The 27,579-nt window shown below is 51.2% G+C and overlaps 1 protein-coding gene across 3 annotated transcripts in view; it reads left to right on the forward strand.

The window, feature by feature from the left end:
• Nucleotides 1-27,579, forward strand: part of LOC138831488 (protein Daple-like) — a 120,039-nt gene that overhangs the window by 32,807 nt on the left and 59,653 nt on the right. For all 3 annotated transcript variants that reach the window (XR_011373341.1, XM_070028553.1, XM_070028552.1), the window contains exon 4: nucleotides 21,573-21,642. Coding sequence is in view for 2 of the 3 variants with exons in the window: in XM_070028553.1 (XP_069884654.1) it covers nucleotides 21,573-21,642 (70 nt within the window). In the remaining variant the exon portion in view is untranslated. The remainder of the gene's footprint in view (nucleotides 1-21,572; nucleotides 21,643-27,579) is intronic.

Genomic DNA, 27,579 nt, shown 5'->3' on the forward strand with positions numbered 1-27,579 from the left:
TGGTTCATGACTAATTCTAGCTACTCAGGAGGCTGAGATCTGAGGATTGCAGTTCAAAGCCAGCCTGGACAAGAAAGGCTGTCTATCTTCAGTAAGCCACCAGAAAACTAGAAGTGGAGCTGTGGTGGCTCAAAGTGGTAGAACTTTAGCCTTGAGCAAAAGAGCTCAGGGACAGCAATCAGGCCCTGAATTCAAGCCCCATGAATAACCAGAAAAAAAGAGCTGCAACTAGAGCTGTGGCTCAAGTGGTAGAACACTAGCCTTGATTTAAAAAAAAAAAAAAAAAAGGTAAGGAACAACGTCCAGGCTTTGAGTTCAAGCCCCAGAACTTGAATAATAAAAATAAGTACATATCACAAACAAACACGGTGAGTTGCAGAGCTCAGATCCAGTTGGCATGTAACAGAGATGGCAGAGTCTGGCCATACACTGGATAGGGTCCCCTTCACACCCCGATCCTCCCTGCACTTGCTGAGCACAGCTGGGATATCCTGGGGCCTAATGACCCTCTCCATGTTCATCCGCTCTGTCACTCGAGTGCAGCCGGGCAGGGGTCATTTCAGAACCGGGCCCCATGGGGACTTTGTCAAGCTTTGCCACTTGACAGGCTGGAAATCAAAGCTTGGAGGAGCTCTGAGTCACTACAAGATGTCCAGAGGCCCTGGTTAGTCCCTGGTGGGTGAGAGTGTTGGTGTTGCTTAAGTCTTGTCTTTGATACCAAGACCACCAATGCTATCCCACCCTCCCCTTGTGTAGCACACAGGGAACAGAACAGCAGCCTGGCCTGAGCTGGGACTTGGAAGTGTAATTTTTCTTTCTTTTTTGTCAGTTGTCTAGCTTGAACTCAGGGCCTGAGCGCTGTCCCTGAGCTTTTGTGCTCAAGGCAAGTGTTCTACTGCTTTGAGCCACAGTACTGCTTCCAGTTTTCTGGCAATTAATTGGAGATAAAGCCTCACAGACTTTCCTGCCTGTGCTGACTTCAAACCTCAATCCTCAGATCTCAGCTTGCTGAGGAGCTAGGATTACAGGCACGAGCTGCTGACCCCCAGCTGGAAGCAGACTCTTTACTCTGGGGTGTGGCCATCCCCTACAAATGCATGGATGCATCAGACCTGGGGGCAGATGGGCTGGGGACCAGCAGGCCATGTGCCCATAGTGCCTTGGGAAGTGATGCTTGCCCTGAGTGCCCCACCCCCACCCCCCAGGACCGGGAAGCACACAGGGATGGCAGACTTTGTGGTTTTCTCTTAGGTGAGCACACCGCTCCCCTGTAGGTGCCATCTGGTGCAATTGTCTGATCTTAAGCCATCCAGAGAGGTGGTACCAGGGTGTCGGGTGTCAGGGCTCCCCACCAGCTGCTTCTCACAGGGTCCTCCCTTCGTGCACAACTGCTGTGTGCCCAGTGTACCCAGCTGCCCCGTGGCAGCCCCTGGAGGTACTAGGGGCTAGTAAGGTAACTCTGCTAAGGAAACACTATCACTGGCGCCAGATTCAAAGGTCTTACTGCAAATCCCACAGAGGAGTCAGCTATGTTTACACAATGGTTTTGTCCAGAAGCCCACAAAGCCCACATTGAGTTTGAAGTACTTGGAATGGTGGTAATAGTTTAAGCAGAGAGGGGGAGAGAGAGAGAGAGAGAGAGAGAGAGAGAGAGAGAGAGAGAGAGAGAGAGAGAGAGAGAGAGAGAGAGAGAGAGAATGCACATACATGCATGCCTGACTGCAAGTAGTGTTTTAATTGTAGATTTGTCACAGGAGAAGGAGTAAGATCAATCACCAGAGAGTCTATAAAGAGTATGAGGGAGGCAGATGGCTCAGGAATTATCCCACTTACAGATGAGGAAATGATGCCCGGGGATGCTGAGTGGCTGGCTGGAGGCTACATACGGTTAGGGCTGTCAGGCTGGAAATCACAACCCAAACCTTTCTGATCCTGCCCATCCAGCATTTTCCTCTGCACTGGTGACATCAGGAATGAAAACAGATGCATGTGTGAGCTGTGCTGGGAGAGGGAGACTGTTCTACACACCCTGGACCATTCAGGAGGCCCCAGCTTTGTGGCCTGGAGCCGTCTCCAAGCCCAGGCTTTCTGTGGGTGAGCTGGGCAGAGCAGTCTCCACCCAAGGGTTGGGCAAGTTGCAGGACGCCTGGCCGCTGCTGGCTCCTGCCCGTCAGCTCCCCTTTCTCACTGAGTCTGCTGGAGATGGTCTGACACCTTCGAGAGCTGTGCCTCGGTTGCCCCTGTTGGGAGAGGTGGTGCAGATAGGGAAGGGGTGCTGGGGAGCACAGTCACGGGGCATCGCCGTGTCTCAGTTGCTTTCATGGCAGGATAACTCTGCATGGGGGCACATAGAAAGGCACATTGGGGCCCTGATTCTGGTTCGTGGCATTCACCGGGAGTCTCCTTAGGGAGCAGCCTGTGTGGCCACAGGCCACAGGACTGTCCTTTCCACCCGGGCTTCTGGTGGCCCGGGGTCCTGCAGACCTGGACCTCAGTGGAAAACCAGCCGGTGGGGCCACCTTCCTGGTGGACCTCCACTGTCACTGAGTTGGTGGTGCCTTCCTGGTGTGTGACACATGAGGAATGGTTCCTGGTGACTTGAGGGGCCACATTGCATCTCCATGGGAGACATTTGGTTTGAAAGAAAGCAAGGAAAGAAAGAGTTGGTCCTCTTTAGAGGACAGGAATTGTGTTGAGCTTTGATGTTTAGTGGCTGATGAGCTGAGAGCCACCCCCATGCTGTAGACTTGGGGTGCAGGGCTTAAAACTGAGGACATCACCGGGAGCAGCTGGCAGTCCTCCTGTGTTGCTGTAGTGACTGAGGATGCAGCAGGGGTGGTCTGTGCTCAGGGAGGGAGGAAGGGAGGACCCCGGCCTTTGGCTTGGTAGCTGGCCCTGTGCTGGGGAGCGGTGCTAGTGCAGGAGACCTTGGGGCGACAGGGTATGAGGTAGGGGTGAGGGTGAGCCTCCTCCCCGCCCTCCCCCTGCCGCGCACAGTCCCTGCTCAGTAGTGCTCTTGAGAATGACTGGATTGTTTGTTTGCTTTGGTTCCTGTACTGGGACTTGAACTCAGGGTTTCACATTCTCCCTTAGCTTTTTTCCATCAAGGCAGACACTCTGATCACTTGAGCCACACCTCTACTTAGTTTTTTTTGTTTTTGTTGTTTTTTCCTGGCTAGAAAAAAGTGTCTGTTGGATCTGCTGGGGTTGGCTTTGAATTGTGACCCTTAGATGTCAGCTTCATGAGTAGTGAGGATTATAGGCGTGAGCCACCAACACTTGGCTAGGGCTTGAGCTTGGATGGATTGACTCTTCTTTATTTTGGTCAGTTGTAGACATGAACTCTGGGCCTGGGCACTGTGTCTTAGCTCTTCAGTTCAAGGCTGGCGCTCTACCACTTGAGCCATAGTACCACTTCTGGCTTTTTCTGCTTATGTGGTGCTGAGGAATTGAACCCAGGGCCTCATGCATGCAAGGCAAGCACTCTACCACCGATCCACCTTCCCAGCCCTGGATTGTCTCTTCAGTCTTACTGAGTGTGCTAGTCCTCTTGGTACCCAGGTGTAACAACCTTTGAATGCTTTTGCAGGATGTTCCATGGTCCTAGCTATGGTACACCAGTGCACTGTGCTCCCCAAGTATGGCGCCTTCCACTGCCTTCCCAGGATACACAGTGCATGGAGCTGGGCCCGGGGGTGGGGTGGGGGAGCGGGCGTGACCTCATAGTATGTTCCTGGCTGCAACAGTGGTACCAGGCTAAGTGGTTCCTCAGGCCTGGCCCCTCCTGCTAAGGTGGCAAATGGGCCTTTGTTTTGGCTTCACAGCAGCACCTATTCCTAGAGAAGTTTATGCACAGATGAACTTGCTTCTTTCTTACAATGAGAAAAATGGGCCTCCTTGCTTTTTGAGCCTATCATGTTACTGTGTTGCATCCTCCCCTTTGGAGACTCCGGCTCCCTGTCCCCGCACGCAGCCCACAATAAAATGGTTTATAACCTACCGGAGTGCTTGTGTCTTTTCCCAGCGCTTCATTTCCCCCAGTGCAGAGCGGTTCCCAGGGGTGTCTGGTTTCTCACCGGACATTCACAAGCTCCACACTGTGCTTCGTGGGGAGAACTGGTTTTGCAAAGTAAACCAATAGCTCCATAGCTTGGAGTATGCTCAGCTAGGAAGGATGGGGCAGCTTGGTGAGTTCCAGCCAGCCTCGCCGGAGGCTGGACTCTGGGCGTCCTCCCCTCCCCCTCCTCTCAGCTCCTCTGCACTCCAGTGCTCAGGCAGAATGAGGGAGGAGCCCTCCCCTTCCGGCCCGTGGGGAGGAGGGCTGGATCAAAGTGGGCAGTTGGGCAGCAACAAAGCCGGTCATGCCTGGCTGGTGCTGGCCCCCTGAGTTTCTGGCTGGACCCCCTGTGGGAGAAGGGCTGGCCTGGGGTTGGCAGAGCCGGGGTTCTTGGGGGTCACCCACATGGAGGAGCAACTTCCCCTACTCTGGGAGTGCAGAGGGGTATGGCCCTGGACTGGAGGGTCTGGGAAGGGAGCCAGGCGCCCTAGGGTCCTGCAGTCGGTCGCACGCAGATTGCAGTGCAGTGATTTCAGGGCTGAGGTGAGCGTCTGCCAGGCTCTGTGACCAGGATGGAGTCACAGATCGCTGGGGCCTGTGCCACTGAGGGCTAAACAGGCCCAGGCAGGTGACACTGTAGCCCCAGTGAGATGGAATAGAGGGCTTAAAACCTGGCGCATGAGGGTTGCCAAGTAGCTCAGTGGTTAAGAACCTGCACAAGGACCTGGTTCCATTCCCACCCCAGCACTCCAAAGCAAACCCCTCCCCACAAACAAAAGGCTGGGACAGACTTTGGAGGATGTAATTAAGCCTTCTGTCCTAAAGGCTTTGTTTGGTCTCCCTTCCTTTTTTGCTTTTTTAGATTTTATTTGTAGGTCTGATGGTCTGGGGGACCTGAGTACTGCCTCTATGCATGCTTGGTCCTCTCAGCCTGAAGCCAGGTGGTTGTATCTTCAGTCTTAGTGGTTGTGCTCAGTCCTCTCTCCCTCTCTGCAGACTGGTTCCATGGGACCCACCAGGGATCCTACTGAGCTCTGGGGCAGGAGGAGCCCAGAATGTAGGAGTGAGGGCTGAGCGGTTGTTTCTTTGTTTGCACCCTCACCCAGTAGGTCTTGTTATATAGCTCGCCTGGCCTTCAAGTTAAGATCCTCCCCATCCCTGCTTCAGTCTCCTGAGGACTTGGATTACAGGTATGATCCACACACCCCATCAGTGGACGTCTTTGTGATGGTCTTCATTATAAGAGCCTTTTAGAGTGTGTAGTCTCTCAACTCAACGTCCAGGGCATCAGGGGCAGGATTTGTTGTATTCGTACTTTTGCACTCTTCTAAGTGCTGTGGTAAGGCTCAGCAAATGTAAGATACCCTTAGAGACCATCTGTTTAATCCAGGAAGTGGCTAACCCTTGAATTAAACCCAGGTTTAATCCTGGGTACAGATCGACTCATTTTTGCTGGGTTTTGAAGCTTCCACCTTGATTTGGGTAAAACTGCTTTATCTATTAGTGATGTCTGCACGGAGGCAGAATGAGGATATAGTGAGGCATGGATGTGTGTTACCTGTCATTCTACAAGGTGAAAAAACAATGAGGCACCGGACAACTGGCTGTGAGTCTGGAACTTACAGGGAAGGCTGAGGACTCAACCTGACCTTAGCCAGAGAAAGACAGAGTTAAACTATTAATGCAGAATATCCTCCAGCCTTTGAGAAGGAATAGAAGGAATCAGCAGGAGGCAGAGAGGCTGACACGGAGTTGCCCGGGTTTAGAGGTTGGATTTGGGGTGAAGAGGTGCTGCTGTTAAGGGGGGAGGGGGGGCCTTAGGCCAGAAGTGTGAAATCCCTCCCTGAGGCCGCTTGAAAGCATTTCCCTCAGCAGTGGGAAGAATGTGCACATCAAAGTTCTTGTCCACCCTCCTTTTACCTTTGGTCCAGCCCCTAGAAGTATGCATGCAAAAGCCTTCCATTTTCTCTGAAGTGGGGGTTGGGGCGGGCAGGGTAGAGGCTAAAGCAAGTAATTGTGAGAGGGTGCTTTCTGACAGAAAAGTGGAATGGCATGACCTTGGAGTTTGCTTCACAATTCTTTCTGTGTGACAGCAAAGGGGAAATCCTAAAAAGCTTTTCTCCGGGTGCTGGTGGCTCACACCTATAATCCTAGCTATTCAGGAGGCTGAGATCTGAGATGATAGTTTGAAGCCAGCCCAGCAAAAAAAGTCCACAAGACTGTTTTTGTTTGTTTGTTTTTTTGTTGTCCTGGGGCCTGAACTCTAGGCCTGCTGTCCCTCAGCTCTTCAGCTCAAGGCTAGCACCCCACCACTTGAGCCACAACGCCACTTCCGGCTTTTTCTGCTTATGTGGTGCTGAGGGATCGAACTCAGGGCCTCATGCATGCAAAGCAAGCCCTCTACCACTGGTCCACCTTCCCAGACCCTCTAAGTCTCTTTATCTCCAAATAACTTAGCAAAAACCTGTGAAGAAGTGTGACTCAAGGAGTAGAGTACTGTCCTTGAACAGAAAAAGCCAAGCTAAGAGTGTGAGATGCTGAGATCAAGCCCCAGTGTGAGATGCTGAGATCATACACACACACCACCACCACCACCACCACCACCACCACCACCACCACCACCACCACCACCACCACCACCACCACCACCACCACCACCACCACCACCCATCACTATTCTGGCTGGTTGGTCTCACTTGCTGTGTTCCCAGGTATCTGCTGTGATTATTTGAGACTTGGCATTTTTTCCTCACGTGGCCCCTTTCTAACCTGGGAGACAGGTCTGGTGGGTCAGAGTCAATCTGTACAGGAAACTCATATTCCCTTAGGCTCAGCCCCTGCACCTTTTACTTCCGTCCATCCAGGTGCTTCTCTGAGAGACAGCTGCTCTTAGCCTAGTGGGGGAGTCCCACTTTATACCCCATCTTTTTTCTTTTCTTTTTTCTTTTGTCAGTCGGGGGGCTTGAATTCTGGGCCTGGGCGCTGTCCCTGAGCTCTTCAGCTGAAGGCTAATGCTCTACCACTTGACCCACAGCACCACTTCCTGTTTTCTAAGTGGTTATTGGAGATAAGACTTTCCCTGCTCAGGCTGATTTTGAACCGTGATCCTCACATCTCAGCCTCCTGAGTAGCTAGGAGTACAGGCGTGAGCCACCCGCACCCAGCACACCCCATCTTCCTGTAGGAAGGGAAGTCACTTTAGCACTTGGAGAAAGCTGCCTCATCCTCCCCATCAGCAGAGTTGCTGCATCCTCACGTTGTCACCTACCCATCAGATTCTCCAGGACTAGCTCTAAGTCTGGGAAACAGTTGCAGAAGGGAGCAAACCAGACTGTGTGTGATTTTCAGTCCCATGAATGCTGTGTCCACACTCCACCTTCTGCATCCACTCTCGACCTGTCCCTTCTCACTTCCCAGCCGCTCTCTGGCACTTCTTGGCCGGCCTCCAAATGCATAGAGTCATTCATTTAGTGAAGCACATGCTCAAAGCACATAATTTTGGTGATGTGAGGGCAGTGGAATGATGCTGGCATTCATTGTAAAATCACGTGTTACAGAGGAAGGGATGGAAGATGGGTGGAGGAGCAGGTCTTGCTCCCGGTTGAGTTGGAGAGTAGGTATCTCCTTATATTTAGATATCTGCAGTTTTTCAAAGTTAAATCGTTTGCAAAATGGATAGCATTTTGCTGGAACCTTCCGACATGCTGTTTTGTTGCTCTTTTATCAAACTGATTGACCTATTTTGAGATATACCGGGAGCCAGGCACCAGTGGCTCATGCCTGTAATCCTAAGTACTCAAGAAGCTGAGATATGAGGATTTTGTGTGTCAAAGCCAGCACAAGAAGAAAGACCTTGAGCCTCTAATTTCAACTAACTATCAGAAAACCAGAAGTGGAGCTGTGGCTCAAGTGGTAGAGCATCAATGAAAAAGAAAAGAGAGAGGCAGAGGCCTTGAGTTGAACCCCAATACCAGCACAAAAACCAAAAAAACAAATGAGATCATCTCTTGGATTCCTATATAGGCACTCTGTGTTGAATCCTGAAATTAATATAATGTTTTTCTGAAAAGTTTCTGACTACTCAGGTATTCGGAAACAATGGAAATCCTGTCATTGACAGTTTTTCAGGGTTGTCCATTCTCATAGAAATAGTGATGTGAGTTTTACTTTCATTGGATTTTTGTTGAGCATCTGTGTGAGAAGACAAAATGAATATGAGGAAATGAATGAGGTCTTGGGGGTGCCTGGCTGTTGGGATCCCCCACTGAAGCTGAGGTCCCAGGAGCAGGGTCTTTGCAGGACCCTGTCCCACAGCATGGGTGGTGGTACGTCCTCACCAAGGGCTTGTCTAGGCCCCAGCAGTGTCACTCTACTTTGAGATCCTGTCAGTGTTACTGTGGATAGCACCTTCATGCGGCTCCCAACCCTTTCCTTTTTTCTTTTTGGTGGTACTGGTACTGAGGACTGGACTCGGTGGCTCCTGCGTGTGCTAGTCTACTTGAGCCATGCCCGCAGCCCTACAACGGAACTTGAGAACAGGGAGTCCAGATTTTTCACCAGACCTGCTGGGACGGGGGAGTGGAGAAGGAACTCTTGATGGTGGGCCAAGCATGGGCCTAGGTGCCAGGCCTGGCTGTGCCAGGCCACGGCTGCCAGCTGTTCAGATCCACACATGCTGACAGCCAGCAGGGAGATCAGATGCCGTGCTGGAGCAGCAGGAGGTGGGCTCCAGCTGGAGCCCACACTTTGTGGACACCATTAGACTCCGCTCCCAGGGGTTGGCAGGAGGAGGCTCATGAGTCGGGGACTGAGTGATGGAGTGAGAAAGATCAGTCATCAGACTTCGCAGCAGCACACCTGGGCGGCTCCATTGCTGCCCTGTGTGACCAACTTCTGATCCTGTAGAGACGGGTCTGTGAGTATCTATTTCCATCCTTGACCCTAAACTTGACCCTGTGGAGGTATCCACTATGATGTAATCCTCTTGACAGCAGTGTCATCCTCCCTGGTCAGAGCCGCTGCCTCAGCCGGGAGCTGCCTGGTGTTTCCTGCCCTGTCCGGCTTGGGCGTGGGTGGCAGGGTCTTGGGGAGTGACCGTCAGGTTGGCTGGGGATCCGGACCTGCTGTTGTACTCACTTGCCTGCGGTGATTGAGTTGGAATGGGTCTGTGTATTTGGAAGGATCAGAGCTGTGGAGGAATATGGTGTGTTAGGTGTGTTACAAGCATTCGCAGTTGTTTCCCATCTGCTTCTGGTGGGAGTACAGATTGGTATGGTGGTCCCTTTTAAATAACAGTTTGGTATTAATGCTTGAAGTTCGCCACCCACATACCCAGCAGTCTAGCTACCTTCACTCCCAGATGTGTATACCCGAGAGGGACTGGACAGTGGGAGACGTGTACAAGAATGTGTTCTGTACAGAATGCTGGACGCAGCCCAGATGCCCATCGTTGAGAGAACGGTTGGATACACTAAGACACGGTCACATAATGGAATATTATCCAGCTGTCCAAACAGATTAACCACAGCGGCACACAACGCTGTGGATGGCATCTAGCAATACATAAATATTAGGTAAAAATAGCGGGCTCCCAGACATCACACCTAGCATTATTCCTTTGTTACTAAGGATAAAAGCCACTAAATGAATATGCTCTCTAGGAATATTTATAGATACAATGAAAATGGGTGGAAAACAGCCAGGGAGTGGCTGGCCCTGGGGCTTGAATTGAGGGCCTGGAAGCTCTGTCCCTTATCCTTCTTTGGCTCCAGGTTAGCTAGCTGTCTACCACTTGAGCCACAACTCTAATTTTGGCTTTTTTAGCATGCAAAAATAAGTGTCTGGTGGACTTTCCTGCCTGGGCTGGCTTCAAACTGCACTTGTCATATCTCAGCCTCCTAAGTGGCTAAGATTACAGGCCTGAACCACCGTGCCCTGTTATATTATGTTCCTTTTTGTTTTTTAGGGGGTGGTATTAGAGTTTGAGCTCAGGGCTTCCTGCTTGCCAGACACATGGTCTTCTGCCGAGAAGAAGGGTAGAGTTTTGCAGGTGCCTGTGACATGGACCAGTGAGAAGTGTGGAGAGCCTGGGGCGGTGCTCAGTGCTTAACACAGTTCAGAGCATGTTGGAGACTTTCGCTCTCCTTGCTCAAGCTATGTTGGGAAGGGAGGTTGAGGTGGAGCCTGCGTTTCCATAGTTACCCTCTTCCTGCTTCTGTGTGGCCACCACCTGCCCATCCAGCTCAGGTCTCCTTTCTGCATGGCGCCTTCTGGCTGTAACCTCAGCCCCTTGTGGCGTTCCTTGCCTGTAGCTACTTATGTCCTTCTATGTCACACAGGGCCTCGTTATGTAGGGCCTTTTCCGATGATTGCTTCCACATGTGTGCCCATGTCATACAAGATGGTAATCCCCACCAGGCCAGAGGTCAAGCTTTACCTCCTTGCAGTTCCCAGCCCATGCCGCCATGTGAAGTGTACGTAGCAGTGTGGCTGCTTCTGACCTCAGTGCAGTGAATGGCTGAGGTTCTCCATAGAGGACACCCAGATCCAAAAAGCCCAGGTCCCCCAACACACTGCTCTTGGGAGCTCTCATCATCACTCTGGTCCGTTTGGCTTCTGATGAGCTCAAATCTTGTCCAGGTTGCTATTTTTCAAGTCTTTGTGACTCCGAGCAGAGCATGATTCTCAGTGATAGTTCATACAGCCCTGAGCTGGCACTGTCCCTGAGCTTTTCCACTCAAGGCCAGCTCTCTATCACTTGAGCCACTGCTCCACTTTAGTCTTTCCATTAGTTAGTTGGAGATTAGAGTCTCACAGACTTCGCTACCCAAACTGTCTTTGAACTGTGATCCTCAGATCTCAGCTTCCTGAGGAGCTAGGATTACAGGTGTGAGCCACTGGCGCCCTGCATGGAGCTCTTTCTCACGCCTCTGGCTGTACTATCAACATTTTGTCAAGACCTTTTTTTTAATCTTATTTGTAATTTTTTGGGGGGTCATGCTTGATCATCAGCATTTAGAGGTTCCTCGAACATATAGATGCGACATGTATTTTATACCTCTTTACCTTCTTCATTTCCTTCGGCAAATGAGATAAGCAGAGGCCTCTGGATGACTGCTACCGAAGTCAAGATTTAATGAAGGATAAAGAGTATCTGACCCAGCTTCTGGTTTATTGGGCTCTTGTTGACTGGGTTTGTTTTGTTTTCCTATTGGGGCTTGAACTCCAGCCCTTGTGCTCTTGTTTGACTTTTTCACTCACAGCCGGGCACTTTCCCATTTGAGCCACACCTCCACATCTGGCTTTTTGGTGGTTAATTGGAGATTAGAGGCTCTTGGGCTTTGTGTTGTTTCCCCCTCACCCCCACTACCCATGTTCCTCATTTCTCAGCCTCCTAATAGCTAGGATTACAGGCATAAGCCACAGGCATAAATCAAGGGTCCTTTGCCCTGTAGAGAGGCTGTTGGGACTTGGGGCTTGCTGTGCAGGGGTGGAGGCGGGCTTGGGGACCGCACTGGCGGGGAGGAGGTAGATCACTGTCAACAGAGGGCTTAGGGGAAGGCTTTCAGTAGGGGTGGGCCTGGCAGATGGTGTAGGACAGAATGATTGCATCAGGTGGCCCCGGGGACAGGCAGGGCTGTTGACCATCCCCCACTCCCTCTTGCCCCCCTCCCCTCGACCGCTGCTGCCAAAGAGAAGTCCTTAACATCTGTTGAGATTTTCACTTCCCGCTGAGATGTATCTCATGAAACGGGTCTTTCCTAGAGTTCCAGCTGTGTCTCGAGTTGCCCTCCCTCAGCTTCCTGCTGGCCAAGAATCAGGTTTTGGTGGTGGAAGTTTGGTGCCCTCAAGGTGAAGCCACGGGCCTGGGAGCCAAGCGCTGCAGGCTTTTCCCTCTTGGTGCTCTTCCAGAACACTGGCCACAGCCACTGCTGTCAGTCATGTGCGGGGGCACAGGCGCCCACAGCTCAGCCGAGCCACTGTCACTAGTCAACCAGGGCTCCCTCCTACTGAGCCCAGACAGGCCCTCAGAATTCTCAATGAGGCGTGGGTCGGTGGGGGGAGAAGAGCGGGTTGGCTGGGCCATGGGGTGGGGGCCTGGCTGTTACTCCCTCCCTGCCTTTCCTGCCCGCACAGGCCCTGGCAGGCCCCCAGGCGCATGCTGCCAGTCCTGCTCTGACTTGTACCCTGGGAGTGAGGGAAGGAGAGGGCGGTCTGTCAGGCAGGGGGATGCTGGGGTGGAAGAGCAGTGGAGTGGGCACGGGATACGGTGGTGGTCTGCTGGGGTGGGGAGGGCCTTCCCTCTCCCACTGAGCTCGGTGGGCTTTCAGGGCATGCCTGGAGGCATGGGGAGGGGGCACACACCTGGTGAGCTGAAGTGGGCCTCCTCCACCCTCCCTGTCCTCTGGCTGGTGAACTGTTGTAGGGCACCTTGCAGCGACAGTTCCCTGTGACCTCTTTGTCAACCCCAGCCTTAGGACCCCACCTCCCTCCACCTGCTGAACTCCTCCCCTCTCCCCTACCTGGCATGAGTTGATGCCTTTAGTGTCAGCTCAACACTGTTCCTGGCCTTTCGGTTGGGAAGGGTGGCTTCAGGGGGCCAGGAGAACAGGGTAAAGGGTGAGGACCCCGCCACCTGCTCACCCCGGAAGCCCTTCCTCCCCCACCAAGCTCAGCCCCCAGGAGGCTTTGTTGAGTACAGGGCTCTGCGATACTTGGGGACCTGACTAGACCCAAATGTGGTGCTGGGTTTTTGTCATGTTCCACTCTGGCCTTGGTTTTCTTGGTCTCTAGGTGATCTTAAGGCTCTTCTGGTTGGTTGGTTGGTTTTATTGGTTATGGGGCTTGAACCCAAGGGCCTGGGCATTGTCCCTGAGCTTTTGTGCTCAACACTGGCACTCTACCACTTCGAGCCACAGCTCCACTTCTGTTTTTTCTGGTGGTTAATTGGAAATCAAGAGTCTCCTCTGGGCTGGCTTTGAACTGCATCCCTCAGATCTCAGCCTCCTGAGTTAGCTCTTCTGGTTTTAAAATATGGGTTTCCCCCGTCTCCATCCTGCTGACTGGGCTCTGCGTGCAGGTGAGTGTCCACCATTGGCCCATCTTGGGTCTGTCTGCCCTCCCTTGCACCCATGGCTATTGATGACATCCTGCAGTGGTTAATCTATACCGCCCAACTCTGGCTGCCCGTGACCAGATGACCAGACATGCATTTACCTTGCAAACCGTCCCTGAAACACCTAACAGCTCCTTTCTGAGGACAGATGCCCTACCCTGCCCCCTAGCCTGCCTCAAGCCCCAGTCCAGGGGTTCAGGTCATGTGCTTGCTGGCATCAGGACACGGAACCTTAAAGGGACAGGGCAGGCACTCCTTGGGCCACTTGAGCTGCCTTCCAGGCCGTCCCTGCCGGCTTCCCCTGGTTCTTCTTGGAAAGACATGTGAGCACTTGCCTGGTGACAGAGCTGGCAGCCCTGGGCTCCTCTCACAGGGTACTGTGCTTTGCCTCTCTTATCCCCATCTCCTTTCCTTTCTGAAGAAGCCAAAGCCCCTGTCCTGCTGCAGATAAGGCTGTGGCTCTGAGAGGGATCCATTACCCCAAGATCACACAGCAAGCTAAAGGCAAAGGCAGACCTTGGTAGCGTTGCCCTCGCCTAGTGGTGCGTTTCCAGGTGCTCCTTCCCATAGGTCGCTGTCAGCCCAGGGGAAATAACTTACCTTTCAAGGGCCTATGTTCTGAACCCCGCCTTGAGCATAGGCAGCTGCAGAGTATGCATGGAGCAAGTGTCTGGTGCTTTAGTCGCCTCAGACAAACCTCCGAATCTCCAGTCCTGGAACTCTGTACAGCCTAATTAGAGGAGCTGCCGCCACCAGGCTTGTTTTGTGTGGATCGGCTGGCTTTTGGCCCTTGGGGATCCCAGATTAATTGAAATGAGGCGGAACAGATGGATCAAGTCTATCAGCAGCTCCGCAGCAGCCTCAGCACTTCATTACTGCTGGTCGGAGGTGGGGGTGCCCCTGTCATCCGGCCTGGGCAGGGCAGATGGAATAACAAGGAGGGGAGCCTGGGCCCAGGGCCATGCTTGGGGCAGACTGCGTGGGTAAATCACTGCTTATGTTCCCTCGCTGCAGCTGAATTAGAAAACGATGCTCCTGGCTGTAACATTCCGAGGGAGCAGGCCAGGGCTTGCGATTCCTGGGATCATATCCCTGGTGCCTTACAAGGGGGGATCCGCCATGGAGATGTGATCAGCTGGGCCAGAGTGGCAGGTGTGACGGCCAGAGCTGAGGAAGGTGCCCTGGTGTGGGCTGTGTGCAGCAGTGTGGTGTGAAGCCAGTTCCTGTGACTCTGGATCCTTCTAGATCCTGTTACGGACAGGGGGCTGTAGGCCCCGTGGTGATTCTTCTCCTGTCCACCGCATGTGCAGGTTAGAAGGAGAAAGGAGAAGGGAATCTGTCCCTGCTTGGGTATTTCCAACACCATCTTGTTATTTGGCTCATGATTTGTTAAGCTCCACGGCACACACAGTTTGAGACAGGGCATATGGAGGAGTGTTAGTCGATGGCATGAGCACCAATGCCACCACGCACGCAGAGGACTTGTGGCATACTTCTGACTGTAGTGGCCTGTGAGTGCGTCGCCGGCCTGCACCGCAGCTAGCGCTGTGCAGATCTCCAGGTCACCCCGTGGGGTCTGCACACAATTTTCTCCTAGGATCAAGTGCTCGTATGGGACCTTGCCTGCCTGCAGTTGCTTCATGTAGCTGATTGTGTTTGTTTGTTTGTTTGTTGTTGTTGTTTACAAGTCTTGGGGCTTGTTGAACTCTGGGCTTGGGTGTTGTCCTAAAGCTTCATGGATTTTTCTGGTGGGGCTGGCTTCAAATTGAGATCCTCAGATCTCAACCTCCTGAGTAGCTAGGATCACAGGTGTGAACCATCGGTGTGCAGCCTGCATTTAGTATTTTACCACTGGAAGGAAAGCATGGTATATTCTAACCAGCCTTACAGATGCACTGTGAGATGTTTCTTTGATATTTGTACTCAATATTCCACTTACACATTATTAATGGAAAATTATAAAACAGATTCCAAACTATTGGTTTTTTTTTTTTTTTTTAACTTGGGCTGACATCTACAAGCTGTGGATCAGGAGGAATACAGTGTCACATTTTTTCCAGGATTTGAAGCATAAGGAAGTAACTGGCTAGAGCAATTGTTTTCCAAGCCTTGGTTTATCACCAGCATGGAAACAAGAGAAGAGGACAATGCAGAAATCTTTACTGGGTATAGGCGTTGAGGGGTCTGTTCTGCTCTCACTTTCCCAACTGTCACTCTCTGTGGCTTTTTGCTGCCTCTGAGTGCTGATTGAGAAGCACAGCGTGGGAAGCGCCACGGGAGTGTGCGGCTGAGTGGTAGGAGTTTGCGAAGAGGAAGCCATATGGGATTGCAGGCTTCGCATGCTGCGTGGAGGATGTGGCCTTTGGAAGGTAGCGGGGCGATGATCAGGTGGTGGGGGTGGGACTTGGTGTCAGCAAGGCTTTATCTTCTGGGAGAAGCATTCCGGCATCTAGAACTCTTCCTGTCCTACCCTTCACCTATCGGGCTCCTGAGCATTTGCCCCAGCCAGGGTCAGAAGCCACTGCTTCTGGGAAGCCTGTGGCAGAATTCCTGAGCTGTGTGCCTCGACTCTCCACTCTCCTGCCTCCTCGGCAGCTCTTGAGCTGCAGCTCTTGGCTCACAGCCAGGCCTGCGCTGTGCTCTGCTGCGGTCCGAACCTAGCCCGACCTTGGAGGTGTGCAGGCTGCTCACACCACGCGACACACTCACGTTCTTGTTTTCCGTCTCCAAAACTGTGGGTAGAGCAACAACTACGCTCTTTGTGGTCTTGTTTTGCCTCTGTGGAAGGCTCATTTTCTGCCTGGACCATCCAGGTTTCCTTAGCAACCTTGAGCATCACTTCTCTGCTGCTGCTCTGCTCGGGGTTTGCCTTAACTTTTCTGGGACTCTTCATTAACAGAGGCATTAAACAGCTCCCCACCCCCCCACCCCCCCCCCCGGGGACGGGGGGGGGACGGACAGGATCTTGTAAACCAAGCACTTTGGCCTTCAGCAGCACTTTTTTTCTTCCTTTAAAAATATTGATCTAGCTCTAAGACTGTTTCCCTTGAGGGTTAGGGGAGACTTCTTCACATGTTTGTTTTTAATGAAATCATTATTCTCAATCTAGAAATCTTTGTGTTTCTGGTAGAAATGCAAGCTGAATGAACTTTTTCTATATGTACACACAAAAGTGTTTTAACCCTGAATCCTTTCTGGGATCTCAGGTTTCTCCGCAGGAGGAGGGAATAGCCTTTCTGTTGGAGTGGGCACAGACTTCTTTGGATGGCCTGCCTGGTTGGATGTTTAGGCTTTCCTAGGAGGCTCCTGCTTTGCTTCAGGAGTGGATGAACCTCTTCTGGGATTCTCCCCCCCCCCTTTGGTGCTAGTTCTGGGGCTTGAACACAGGACCTGGATGCTATCCCTGATCTTTTTTGTTCAAGGCTAGTTCTCTACCCCATGAGCCACAGCTCCACATACAGCTTTTCAGGTGGTTAATTGGAGGTAAGAGTCTGATGGGATGGCTTCAAACCAGGATCCTCAGAACTCAGCCTCCTGAGTAGAGAGGATTACAGGCGTGAGCCACCAGCGCTCAGCTCTTTTGGTGGTGACTGCCTTCAAGAACCTGTGCTGGAGAGCTCTCTTTCCCAAGGGATGTCAGCAATCCATTAACTTTTTCCTCTGGGTGTGTGTATGCAAGTGCGCATGTGTATGCGTGCACGCACATGTGTTGTTATTGGGGCTTGAACTTGGCATGGATGCATTTTTTTACTCAAGGTTTGTGCTCCACCACTTGAGCCACTGCTCCACCTCTCTGCTTTTGATGGTTAATTGGAGGTGAGTCGTACAGACTCTTCTGGCTGGAATGAAAAGATCCTGAGGTCTTCAGATCACAGCCTCCTAAGTAGCTAGGATTACAAGCGTGAGCCGCTGGTGCTCAACTCTCATTTTTTCATTTTGTGAGTCAAATATTTTTTTTTCAGTGCTAGAAATTAAACCCAGGGCCTTGCACCTGCCAGACAAGCATCCTACCACTGACCCACTTCCCCAGCCCTCATTTTTCATTTTGGATGTATGTGACTTGTCTCAGGAAAGGATAGTCAGGTACTTTTTCTTTTAGTGGGTTTGTTATGCTCACAGCTTAGATGTCTGCTCAATAGATGCCCGTATAGATTTTCTGTGTGGGAATCCAGGCTGCAAGAGTTAAGATTATTTTAAAGTGGCAGAATCCTTAGGAAATGCTGGAGAAAAGTACCCTAGTCCTGGTTACTCTTAAGAAAGAACATTCTAACATTCTGGTCTTGTCTCCTGTGAGTTTTCCTTTCTATGAAATGTGGAGGGTTGTCCTCGCCTCCCTGCCCCCCCCCCCCCTGTGCCAATCCTGGGGTTTGAATTCAGAGCCTAAGCACTATCCCTGAGCTTCCTTTGCTGAAGACTAGCATACTACCACTTGAGCCACAGCATCACTTCAGGTTTTTTGTGTTTGTGGTACTGGGGAATCAAACCCAGGGCTTCATGCATGCTAGGCAAGCACTTTACCACTAAGCCACATTCCCAGCCCAGTAATGTGCTGTTTTCAACACTTCACATATTGGCTTGCTCTTTGGTTCTGTCCCCAGAACGCTACTGGGTGACTGCAGAAAGCCAGTGCCGCAGGTCTTGAGACACTACATTCATGGCCTGGGCTACCCTGTGCCTCCTGGAAAACCTGGATCTGAGGGAAGGCAGCTTGCTGGGCTTGGCACAGATGCTGTCCCCTGGGACTGGCCACAGCTGGGATGATTGGTGCTCCTACGGAGGGTCCTGGCCTCTCCCTTCCCGTGTATTTTGCTGATCACCTTGGTTGACAGTCCTGCATTCTAGATGGGAGGCCCAGGTGTTTGAGGTAGGCTCCCTTCCTGCCTCCATCACAAAGCACTTTCCTGCCTGGCTTCTGGGTTTGGTTGGGGGGAGACAGAGACAACTCAGGCTGCTAGCACACAATCTAAGCACATCCTCCTCTGACCCAGTTCTTTAAGGGGATTGTTTAAAGCAATTAACTGCCAGTGGGCCATTCCAGGATGCAATTAGTCCACGTTCATTTATGAGAAGAAAAAATTCTGGGGTTTCCCCTGGCAATCCTACATGAGGATCTGAAAGCATGCCTAAAGAGCAGAGGGAAGGAAAGGGAAGAGTGGAAAAGCCTTCCCAGTTGTGATATTTGCATCTCCCCTCCCCCTGCAGGCTCAGGATGTGATTTGGTATTGGGGTGGCAGTCATGGGGGGGGCGGGAGGGAGCGCAATGCTGATCCACTCTCCAGCATCACTTGGTCCTGCCCCCTGCAGCTGGCCAGGGAAGAGCCAGGGGCCTCTGAGCCAGACGGTGGCAGCTGAGCCTTCACAGTGGCTTTCTGTTCCTCAGGCTCCACTGGACGGGCCCCCATGGGAGGGGGTCTCTCAGCACGCTCCTCACGTCCTGCCAGACTGAGGGTCTGGCCGGTCGCCTGGGAGGCCCACTGCGCTGGGTCCTCTGACATGATTGTGGGGCTCTCCTTGGGATGAGTAGAGGTGTGAGGGAACTCGCTGGCCACCAAGAGGCTCCTGTCACCATTGTGGGGTGGCCATATGTGGCCTCACGATGTAGTTAGTGTGTCCAAAGTAAGGTTGTCATTTTAGTTGGAATGAAAAGAACGGGCACACAGTTCAGTTTCAGTTTACGGAACATATTTAAGTGTGTTTGGAACAGCAGGGATTGAGTTCAGCTGTAACTTTTGTGAAATCTTGCATACTCTTGAAGGATTTTCCAGTTGGAAATTTCTCATCCAAATTGAGAATAGTGTAAAAAGTATGTGCAAGTGTAAAATACGTTGGATTTCAAAGATATGAAAAAGCAATTTAAAACAGCGCTTGCGTAGCTTACTTGCTCACAGCTGGCACCTGTTCGTTGAGCCATGTCTCCAAATGGAGTGTCATAGATCTTCTGCTTGGGCCACCTTTGATCTGCGACTCTCAGATCTCAGACTTATGAGTCCATAGGATTACAGCTCAGTAACATTTTTTTTGGGGGGGGGGTCCGGTCATGGGCCCTGAACTCGGGCCTGGGCGCGCTGTCCCTCAGCTCTTCAGCTCAAGGCTAGCACTCTACCACTTGAGCCACAGCGCCAATTCCGGCTTTTTTCTTTTTTGCTTATGTGGTACTGAGGAATTGAACCCAAGGCCTCATGCATGCAAAGCAAGCACTCTACCACTGAGCCACCTTCCCAGCCCCCTCAGTAACAATTTTTATATTGGTTATGTGTTAAAATGATTGTTTAGATATATTGGCTTAGCTAAAATGTTATCATTAGAATACTTAGATGTGTGATTTAGTTATTTATTTATGTTACTAGATTTTAACTCAGCCTTGTGCTTACTAGGCAGGTGCTCTACCATTGAGGCACACCTTTACTACTTGCTTTTTTTTTTTTTTTTTTTGCCGACGGTGGGGTTTGGACTCACAGTCTGTGCTGTCCTTGAGTTTTTGTGTTCAAGGCTAGCACTCTACTACTTGAGCTACAGCTTCTAGCTTTTTGGTGGTTAATTGGAGAAAAGAGTCTCATGGACTTTTCTGTCCTGGCTGGCTTCAAATTGTGATCCTTAGATCTCCGCCTCCTGAGTAGCTAGGATTACAGGCATGAGCCACTGGCACCTCCAACTCTCATTTACTTTCTCTCTCTCTCTCTCTTTTTTTTTTTTCTGGTCATGGGCCCTGAACTCGGGGCCTGGGTGCTGTCCCTCAGAGCTTCAGCTCAAGGCTAGAATTCCACCATTTGCGCCACAGCACCACTTCAGGCTTTTACTGCTTATGTGGTACTGAGGAATAGAACCCAGGGCCTCATTCATGCAAGGCAAGAGCTCTACCACTGAGCCACCTTCCCAGCCCCTCATTTACTTTTTTCTTTTTTTAAAGTGGCCACTAGAATATGTAAAAATCTCTATGTGTCTCCATTTGTGTGGTTTAGCATCTTCTCCCCTAAGTTTCTCGTGTGGACAGGAGCCATAGGATGGAAGTCATTACCTCTGTTTTTTTGTTGTTGATGATGGTCATGGGGCTTGAACTCAGGGTGTTGGTGCTGTCCCTGAGCTCCTTTTGCTCAAGTCTAGTGCTTTACCACCTTAAGCCACAGTGCCACTTCTGGCTTTCTAATGGTTAATTAGAGACAAGCATCTCACGGACTTTCCTGCCCAGGCTGGATTTGAACCTCGATCCTCAGCTCTCAGTCTCCTGAGCCACTGTGTTCTTTGAAGGGGCAGGCCTCTCAGGGACACCTGCTGTACCCCCGTCCTTACCCTGTTCTCCCTGTTCTGGAGGCTTCTGAGATATTCCATTCTGAGATTAGCACAGTGTGTACTGATCTGGGTCTTCCCCAGTGTGAAGGGCAGCCTGCTGCGTGTAGAGCCACTGCCGGTAGTGTGGCGCAGGGACTCCTGACAGTGTCTCAGCAGGAACACGTATAAAAGGGGCAGGACAGCAGGACAGCCTTGGGGAAGGATCGCCATTACACCATTTTTAGAACACCTAAACTCCGCTCTGCTTCCCCTCTTTTTTCCCCCCTCTTTTTGTGCCAGAACTGGGGCTTGAATTCAATGCCTCATACTCTTGCTTGGTCTCTTTTCTTTTTTCTCAAGGCTTAAGCTCTACAACTTGAGCCACACTTCCCCTTCCAGTTTTTTGCTGATTAATTGGATTTGTCTGCCCATGCCGGCTTCAAATCGTGATCCTCTGATCTCAGCCTCCTGAGTAACTAGGATTATAGTCATAAGAGAGTAATACCTGGCTGCCTTTTTTTCTTTTTCTTTTTCTTTTTTCCTGTAAAATTAGTATCTTTTGATAAGGAGACTGGCTAGGCCCAGCCTGAGACAGGCCTGAGAGAAGTAAATTATGGGTCTCTGTAGCAGGCCACCCCAATTTTCAGGTTGTGGTACCTGATGGATCTCTTCTCCCAGGAGGTCACTTACGTCAAGGCCAAGTCTTCTTATCTACAACTTGTATGACAGCCCTGTCTAACCTGAGATCCTGAATCTTTAGGCTCCAGAGGCTTGGTAGCAGCATTGACATTTTCATATCCTAATTTACCTTAATGGAACAAGCCATATCATAAAAAAAATAGACAAGGAAAAACTACTAATTAAGGAGTTATCTCTTCAAAAGAAATATGCAAGTTCCTAGCATGATGGTCATCTTTTTCTCAAAGTCTCTCTGTATAACCTAACCTAGCCTAACAACAGATCAAGGCAGAAGTACGAGACATGGGACTTAAAATGGGGCAGCCTATTATTGAATGTCTTCCTGGTTACCATTTAGAAGCAGCATATTCAGTCCTGATTAACTGAAATCTGCCTAATAGTTTTTTACTCACGTTTCCTCTTTCTTAACGATGTCTTCCCCCATTGTCTCTGCAGGAAGTTCTCCAGCAGCTGATCGTAATGAATTTGCCCAATGTTTTGATGATTGGCAAAGACCCACTGTCCGGTGAGTGAGCCCCCGCCCCCCTCCGTTGCCGCCTGTTGCCCCCTGCAGTGTCTGGGCAGGGCTGTAGACTTTGGACAGCTGTTGGCCACAGAGCTTTGGCTGCTAGCTTGAGGCCAGCAAAGTGAAAACACGTGATGTTCTGGTGAAATTGTAAAGAGTGGGGCATTTTATTGCCTTGAGACACTAAGCCAAGAGCATATATTTCTTCCATAAGAATGAATGAGTCCCAGGATAACCTAGCTTTTCAGGATGCTGAGATCTAAGGGTCAAGGTTCAAAGCCAAGCCCAGGCAGGAAAGACGAGGCTCTTAATCTCCAACTAACTATCAGAAAGTCAGCATTGAAATTGTGGCTCAAATGATAATATGCCAGCCTTGAGCAAAAAAAGCTAAAAGGAGACAGTGCCCAGGCTCTGAGTTCAAACCCTAGTGCCAGCACAGGAACTTGTGTGAGCATACACACCAAACGAATGAGTCCCCCCTGGCCCTCAGGTGTGTGTGTTGGAAGAACCAGCTGTGACTGGTATGGTGATATGTGACCCCAGATAGTGGACAGTGTCCAGCATTGAGTGTCATGAAAGGATGCTACTGTGTCCTTTTTTTTTTTTTTCCAAGCAGGAAGAAAACTCGTTTATTAACAGAGAGCAGCCCTTTTTAAAGCCAAAAAGGAGTGGGTGGCATGGCAGGGGAGGAAGAGGAACCAGTCACTGTCAAGGTCACACCCTATCATGCACCTAAGCTTCCACGGGCTGGTTACACACTGAACATAAGGCAAATTGGGCTCTGCCCACTCAACTCCCTCTCAGCGCCATCTTTGCTGCCCATGTGCTCTGCAGATTCCGCCCCCCCCCTTTTTTTTTTTTGTCGGTCATGGGTCTTGAACTCTGGGCCTGGGTGCTGTCCCTCAGCTCTTCAGCTCAAGGCTAGCGCTCTACCACTTGAGCTGCAGTGCCACTTCCAGTTTTCTAGTGGTTTATTGGAGATAAGAGTTTCACGGAGGGGCTGGGAAGGTGGCTCAGTGGTAGAGCACTTGCCTTGCGTGCCTGAGGCCCTGGGTTCGATTCCTCAGCACCACATAAGAAAAAAGCGGGAAGTGGTGCTGTGGCTCAAGTGGTAGAGCGCTAGCCTTGAGCTGAAGAGCTGAGGGACAGGTGCCCAGGCCCAGAGTTCAGGCCCCACAACCGGACCAAAAAAAAAAAAAAAAAAGAGTTTCACGGACTTTCCTGCCTAGGTTGGCTTTGAACCTCGATCCTCAGATCTCAGCTTCCTGAGTAACTAGGATTTACAGGCATGAGCCACTGGCGCCTGGCTGCTGTGTGTCCCTTTCAATTTGTCCCTCCCCAGGAAGAGACGGATCTGAGCATAAATATCTCCATTGTGGGGTCTCAACTCCCCAGGAAACACGGACGTGGGTTCCACTGTGATGTCTGTGAGACCAGGAAAAGGAAGCATCTTTTTAGGAAGCCAACAAAGCTGTCCTCCATGGGGACCTGTGATGCTGTTATGCTCACTGCGATGTCCCCCACCCTCGTTGGTCTGTTACAAATGACAGTGGGCTATAATTCAGCCTAATAATAAATGCATCCTTCCCACCCCATCTGTCCCGTCACCTTTGTACGCACCTGTCTCCCTGTGCACCCGCCTGACGTGAAAGCCTCTTTCCTTCCTGCCCCCCACCATTGTGCACCTCACCCCACTTCCAGAGGTAGAGATATTGTCCCTGTGCAAAGAACAAGGGTCCCCACACGCTGCGTGGCACTGAACAGAAATAGCTACAGAGAAATGGGTGCTGATCTTTTTTGTTTTGTTTTGGTCAGTCGTGGGGCTTGAACTCTGGGCTTGGGCGCTGTCCCTGTGCTCTTCAGCTCAAGGCGAGTGCTCTACCGCTTGAGCCACAGTGCCATTTCCGGTTTTCTAGTGGTTTATTGGAGATAAGAGTCTCACGGAATTTTCCTGCCCGATCTGGCTTTGAACTGCGATCCTCAGATCTCAGCCTCCAGAGTAGCTAGGATTACTGGCGTGAGCCGCTGGCACTGGCGCCCAGTGGTGCTGATCTTTTCTTTTCTTTTTTTTCTTTTCTGTTCTTCCTTCTTCTTTCCCTTCCCTCCCTCCCCCCACCCACCCCTGCTTGCTTGCTTGAACTTGGTTCAAAGATAGTGCTCTACCATTTGGGCCACATTGCCACTTCCACCTTTTTCTGAGTAGTTTGTTGGAGATGAGAGTCTCACAACCTTTCCTGTCCAGGCTGGCTTAGAACTGCAATCCTTAGACATCAGCCTCCTGAGTAACTAGGGTTACAGGTGTGAGCCTCCAGTGCCCGGCTTGATTTTTTTTTTTTTGAGCAGTTTTATTGAGACATAAATTTACATACCACAAAATTCACCTGCCTGAAGCATATATTGTGATGTTATCTCGAGTATATAGAATTGGACGTTTACTGGTTTGGAAACTCAGTTTTAGCACATTTGGGAAAAGGCGATTTCTAGCTGCTGTCAGGTGTGGTGAGTGGCCCGGATGAAGCCCCAGGATGATGGCACAGAGTCAGGACACGCTCACCGCAGATGTGGTGAGATGGCGCTGGGAAGCTAAGAAGCAGAATGATAGCCATCGCCCATGCTCGGAGGCCCAGGCTGCGCTGACTGACGTGTCAGACAGCGGCCTCAGCAGGCCTCGCCTTCCAGGGCAGAGGTGGCCGTGGTGCATGGATGGGTGGGTTTGACAGGGCTCCCTGGGGGGCTGCCAAGAGCAGGGAGGATGGATGACAAGGGACATCCACCAGCAAGCAAGAAGATGCGTGAGCCACGAGCAGAGAGACAGACATATTTATGGAATGGTATTTTCAGTCTTACACGTTAAAAATAGACGTGTGAAGTGTTTTATGTTTCTTTTTAAACAAAGACCAAAATTAGCTTCTAAAAAAATTGGAGCGGTAGCCTGGGGCGGAGGGAGTGCTTTCCCACGCATTCGATCTCTAGCATAGCACAGCGGCTCCCCGCGCCCCTCCCCGCTCTCTTTGGCAGATGCGTTATGCCCTGTAGTGTTAATTATAACATGTTAACAGTTTGGGGCTCTTTGGCTTTGGCAAATATTGCAGGGGAGTCGGGTCCCAGCTTCCACCCGAGTAGCAGTGGTCCTGAGAAACCAGATGTTTGTTCCCTTGCCTCTCACCTGAGAAAGGGAGGTGTCAGGGCTCATAAGAGGGGTTTTGTACATCTAACTTTGCTCCTGTGCCCGCTAGACAGAGGGAGCCAGCTGTCTGCTTTCTCCCCCGCTGGGTAGAGGTCAAGGATGGTCAGCAAATATGAGAACGCACTTCATATAACAGAACCTGCTTTTGAAACCTGTGCTGAGAATCTGCCCTCCCCTCCTAACCCAAACTCCTTCTCTTACCCTGTGCTTTCTGTCTTTGGATGTTTTTCCTTTCTGACATGCTGCTGCTTTGCAGCTATCTCCTGATACATGTGGGTCCCGGGGAGGCTTCTATCCCACGTCTTGTTACTGTGGTCTCCACTTCGCAGCAAAACCTGGGATCTAGCTTTGTTTGAGCCCCTCCCACTTTCTATGATAGTTCTTCGAAGAAAAATCTTTCTCCCCTCAGTGCCAGTCAGGATTCGGGTTTCTCAGGATTGAGTGTTGTAGTATCCTTTGCCTTGTGTCTCCTTGACTACACCTTAATTGTATCTAGTCTATGCTGTCCTTTCGTGCACATGCTCTCGTGTGTGTGTGTGTGTGTGTGTGTGTGTGTGTGTGTGTGTGTGTGTGTGTGTGTGTGTGTGTGTGTGTGTGTGTGTGTGTGTGTGTGTGTGTGTGTGTGTGTGTGTGTGTGTGTGTGTGTGTGTGTGTGTGGTTTGAACTCAGGCTTCCTACTTTCATTCAACTTTCTTGCTTATGGCTGCTGCTCTACTACTTCAGCCACATCTCCATTTTGCTGGTTAATTGGAAATGGAGTCTCTCAGACTTTGCTGCCTAGGCTGACTTTGAACCATGATCCCCTGATCTCAGCATCCTCAGTAGCTAAGATTTACAGGCCTGAGCCCCCAGTGCCGGCTTCGCCCCTCCTCTTACATCACTGTTTTGCCTCCTCCCAGCACCAGGGCCTGCGTTCTTCCTGCCTGCTACACTGGTCCCTTAGGTACCTGTGGGCGCAGACATCTCTGCAGCTCCTTCAAGTTCCTACTCACTGCCACCTCACTATGCCTGCCTGGCCTCCTCCCATGCACCCTGTCCTCTGTCCTCCCTGCGTGCCGCATCTTCACATAGACCATCCCAATGAACACAGCATGTTGCTAGGGGCTGCTTCTGTCCCATCCTCTCTCCTCTCCTCACCTTGCTGTTTGTTACAGTTGTTTAAAGGCCAGTAGGCATTCAGTCCTGCCCTGAACCACTCTTGTGTCCCCCACTGTGATGGCCTACTATGATCTCTGCACCATTGTGCAGACCCATTGGACTACCATGTGATCATATTCTGCGGGAACACCCAGGGCTCACCTCTGCTCTGCTCTGCTCTGCAACAGGAGGAAGGGTGTTGAGTGGAACGGACTGGCTCTGGCTTTGCAGCACTTCTTCCTTGGCCACCGGGCCATTCACTGGGCCACATGTGGAAAAAGATGAGATTTGTCTGACAGGAAGCCCGGGTGTTCACAAAATTGTTTCTGTGATGAGTCACCCAACGGTGGTGCTGGAAGAGAACAGTTTTGCTTTCGTGGTTTGCAGGGTACTGTGGTAGTTTCCAGACTTGTAAACCACGGATCCTACCTGAGCTGGTTAGAGTGAAGCCATCTGAGCAGATGCGGAAGCCCGGCTGAGCCGGCAGGAGCTTGCTCCTAGGCGCAGCACACCTGGCCCTGTGTGGGGTTGACCAGAGCCTGTGGTCCCACATTAGGGACAACTGGAAGCCACCATCGTCTGTCCTGGTATTTCTTGTATTCTAAATGGCAGAGGAGATTCCCACGGAGGGGCTGTGACCCCACGGGCACTCCCTGTGAGGACCCTTGTGTGAAGATGGCTGGGACCTTGAACACCGCCCTGGGAGCTTCATTAAGAGTGGCTTTGGCCGGGCGCTGGTGGCTCATGCCTGTAATCCTAGCTACTCAGGAGGCTGAGATCTGAGGATCGAGGTTCAAAGCCAGCCCGGGCAGGAGAGACCTTGAGACTCCTATCTCCAATAAACCACCAGAAAACCGGAAGTGGCGCTGTAGCTCAAGTGGTAGAGCGCTCGCCTTGAGCTGAAGAGCTGAGGGACAGTGCCCAGGCCCAGAGTTCAAGCCCCACGACCGACCAAAAAAAAAAAAAAGAGTGGCTCTGTGTGTGGCCTTGCTCTCTTCCTCATGGTGAGAAAGAAAAGCCCTTTGAGGGGTGACAGGGGGCTGTGTGCACAGACTGCTGTGGATATCTGTGTGCATCCTGGAGAATATTCCCTGGGCAGCAGGTCCCCAGACTATGTTGGGGCAAGAGGGGAGGAAGAAGAGTCCAACAGCCATCGGAAGCAAGGTGGTGTGAGAGCGTGCTGTCCCAGGCCTGCCTGAGCAAGTCAGTGGGGCTTCTCGGAGGGGTGCTGTGGTAGGGCATTGAGGACATGTTAGTCAGCTGTCTGTCACTGTGACTCTTACCTGAGATGATCAGCTTATAAAGAGAAGAGGTTTATTTGGGCTCACAGTTTCCAAGGTTCCATACCAGAATCTGTTTCCTCAGATGTTTGGGATGTCAGACCATGATCTAAAGACCTCCCACTAAACTCTACCTCTCCACCCCCTCTCCTTTTTCTCTCCTTTCTCCTTTCTTTCCCTTTTCCTTCTTTCCTTCTTTCTTTCTTTCCTTCCTTCCTTCCTTCTTTCTTTCTTTCTTTCTTCTCTCCCCTTCCCTTCCCTCCGCCTCCCCCTCCCCCTCCCCCTCCCTCGCCCCCTCCCTCTCCCCTCTCTCTTCCCCCTCCCCCTCCCTCT

This window comes from Dipodomys merriami, unplaced genomic scaffold, assembly GCF_024711535.1.
Source record: "Dipodomys merriami isolate MVZ:Mamm:240054 unplaced genomic scaffold, mDipMer1.0.p SCAF_198, whole genome shotgun sequence".
In the NCBI taxonomy this organism is placed as follows: domain Eukaryota; kingdom Metazoa; phylum Chordata; class Mammalia; order Rodentia; family Heteromyidae; genus Dipodomys; species Dipodomys merriami.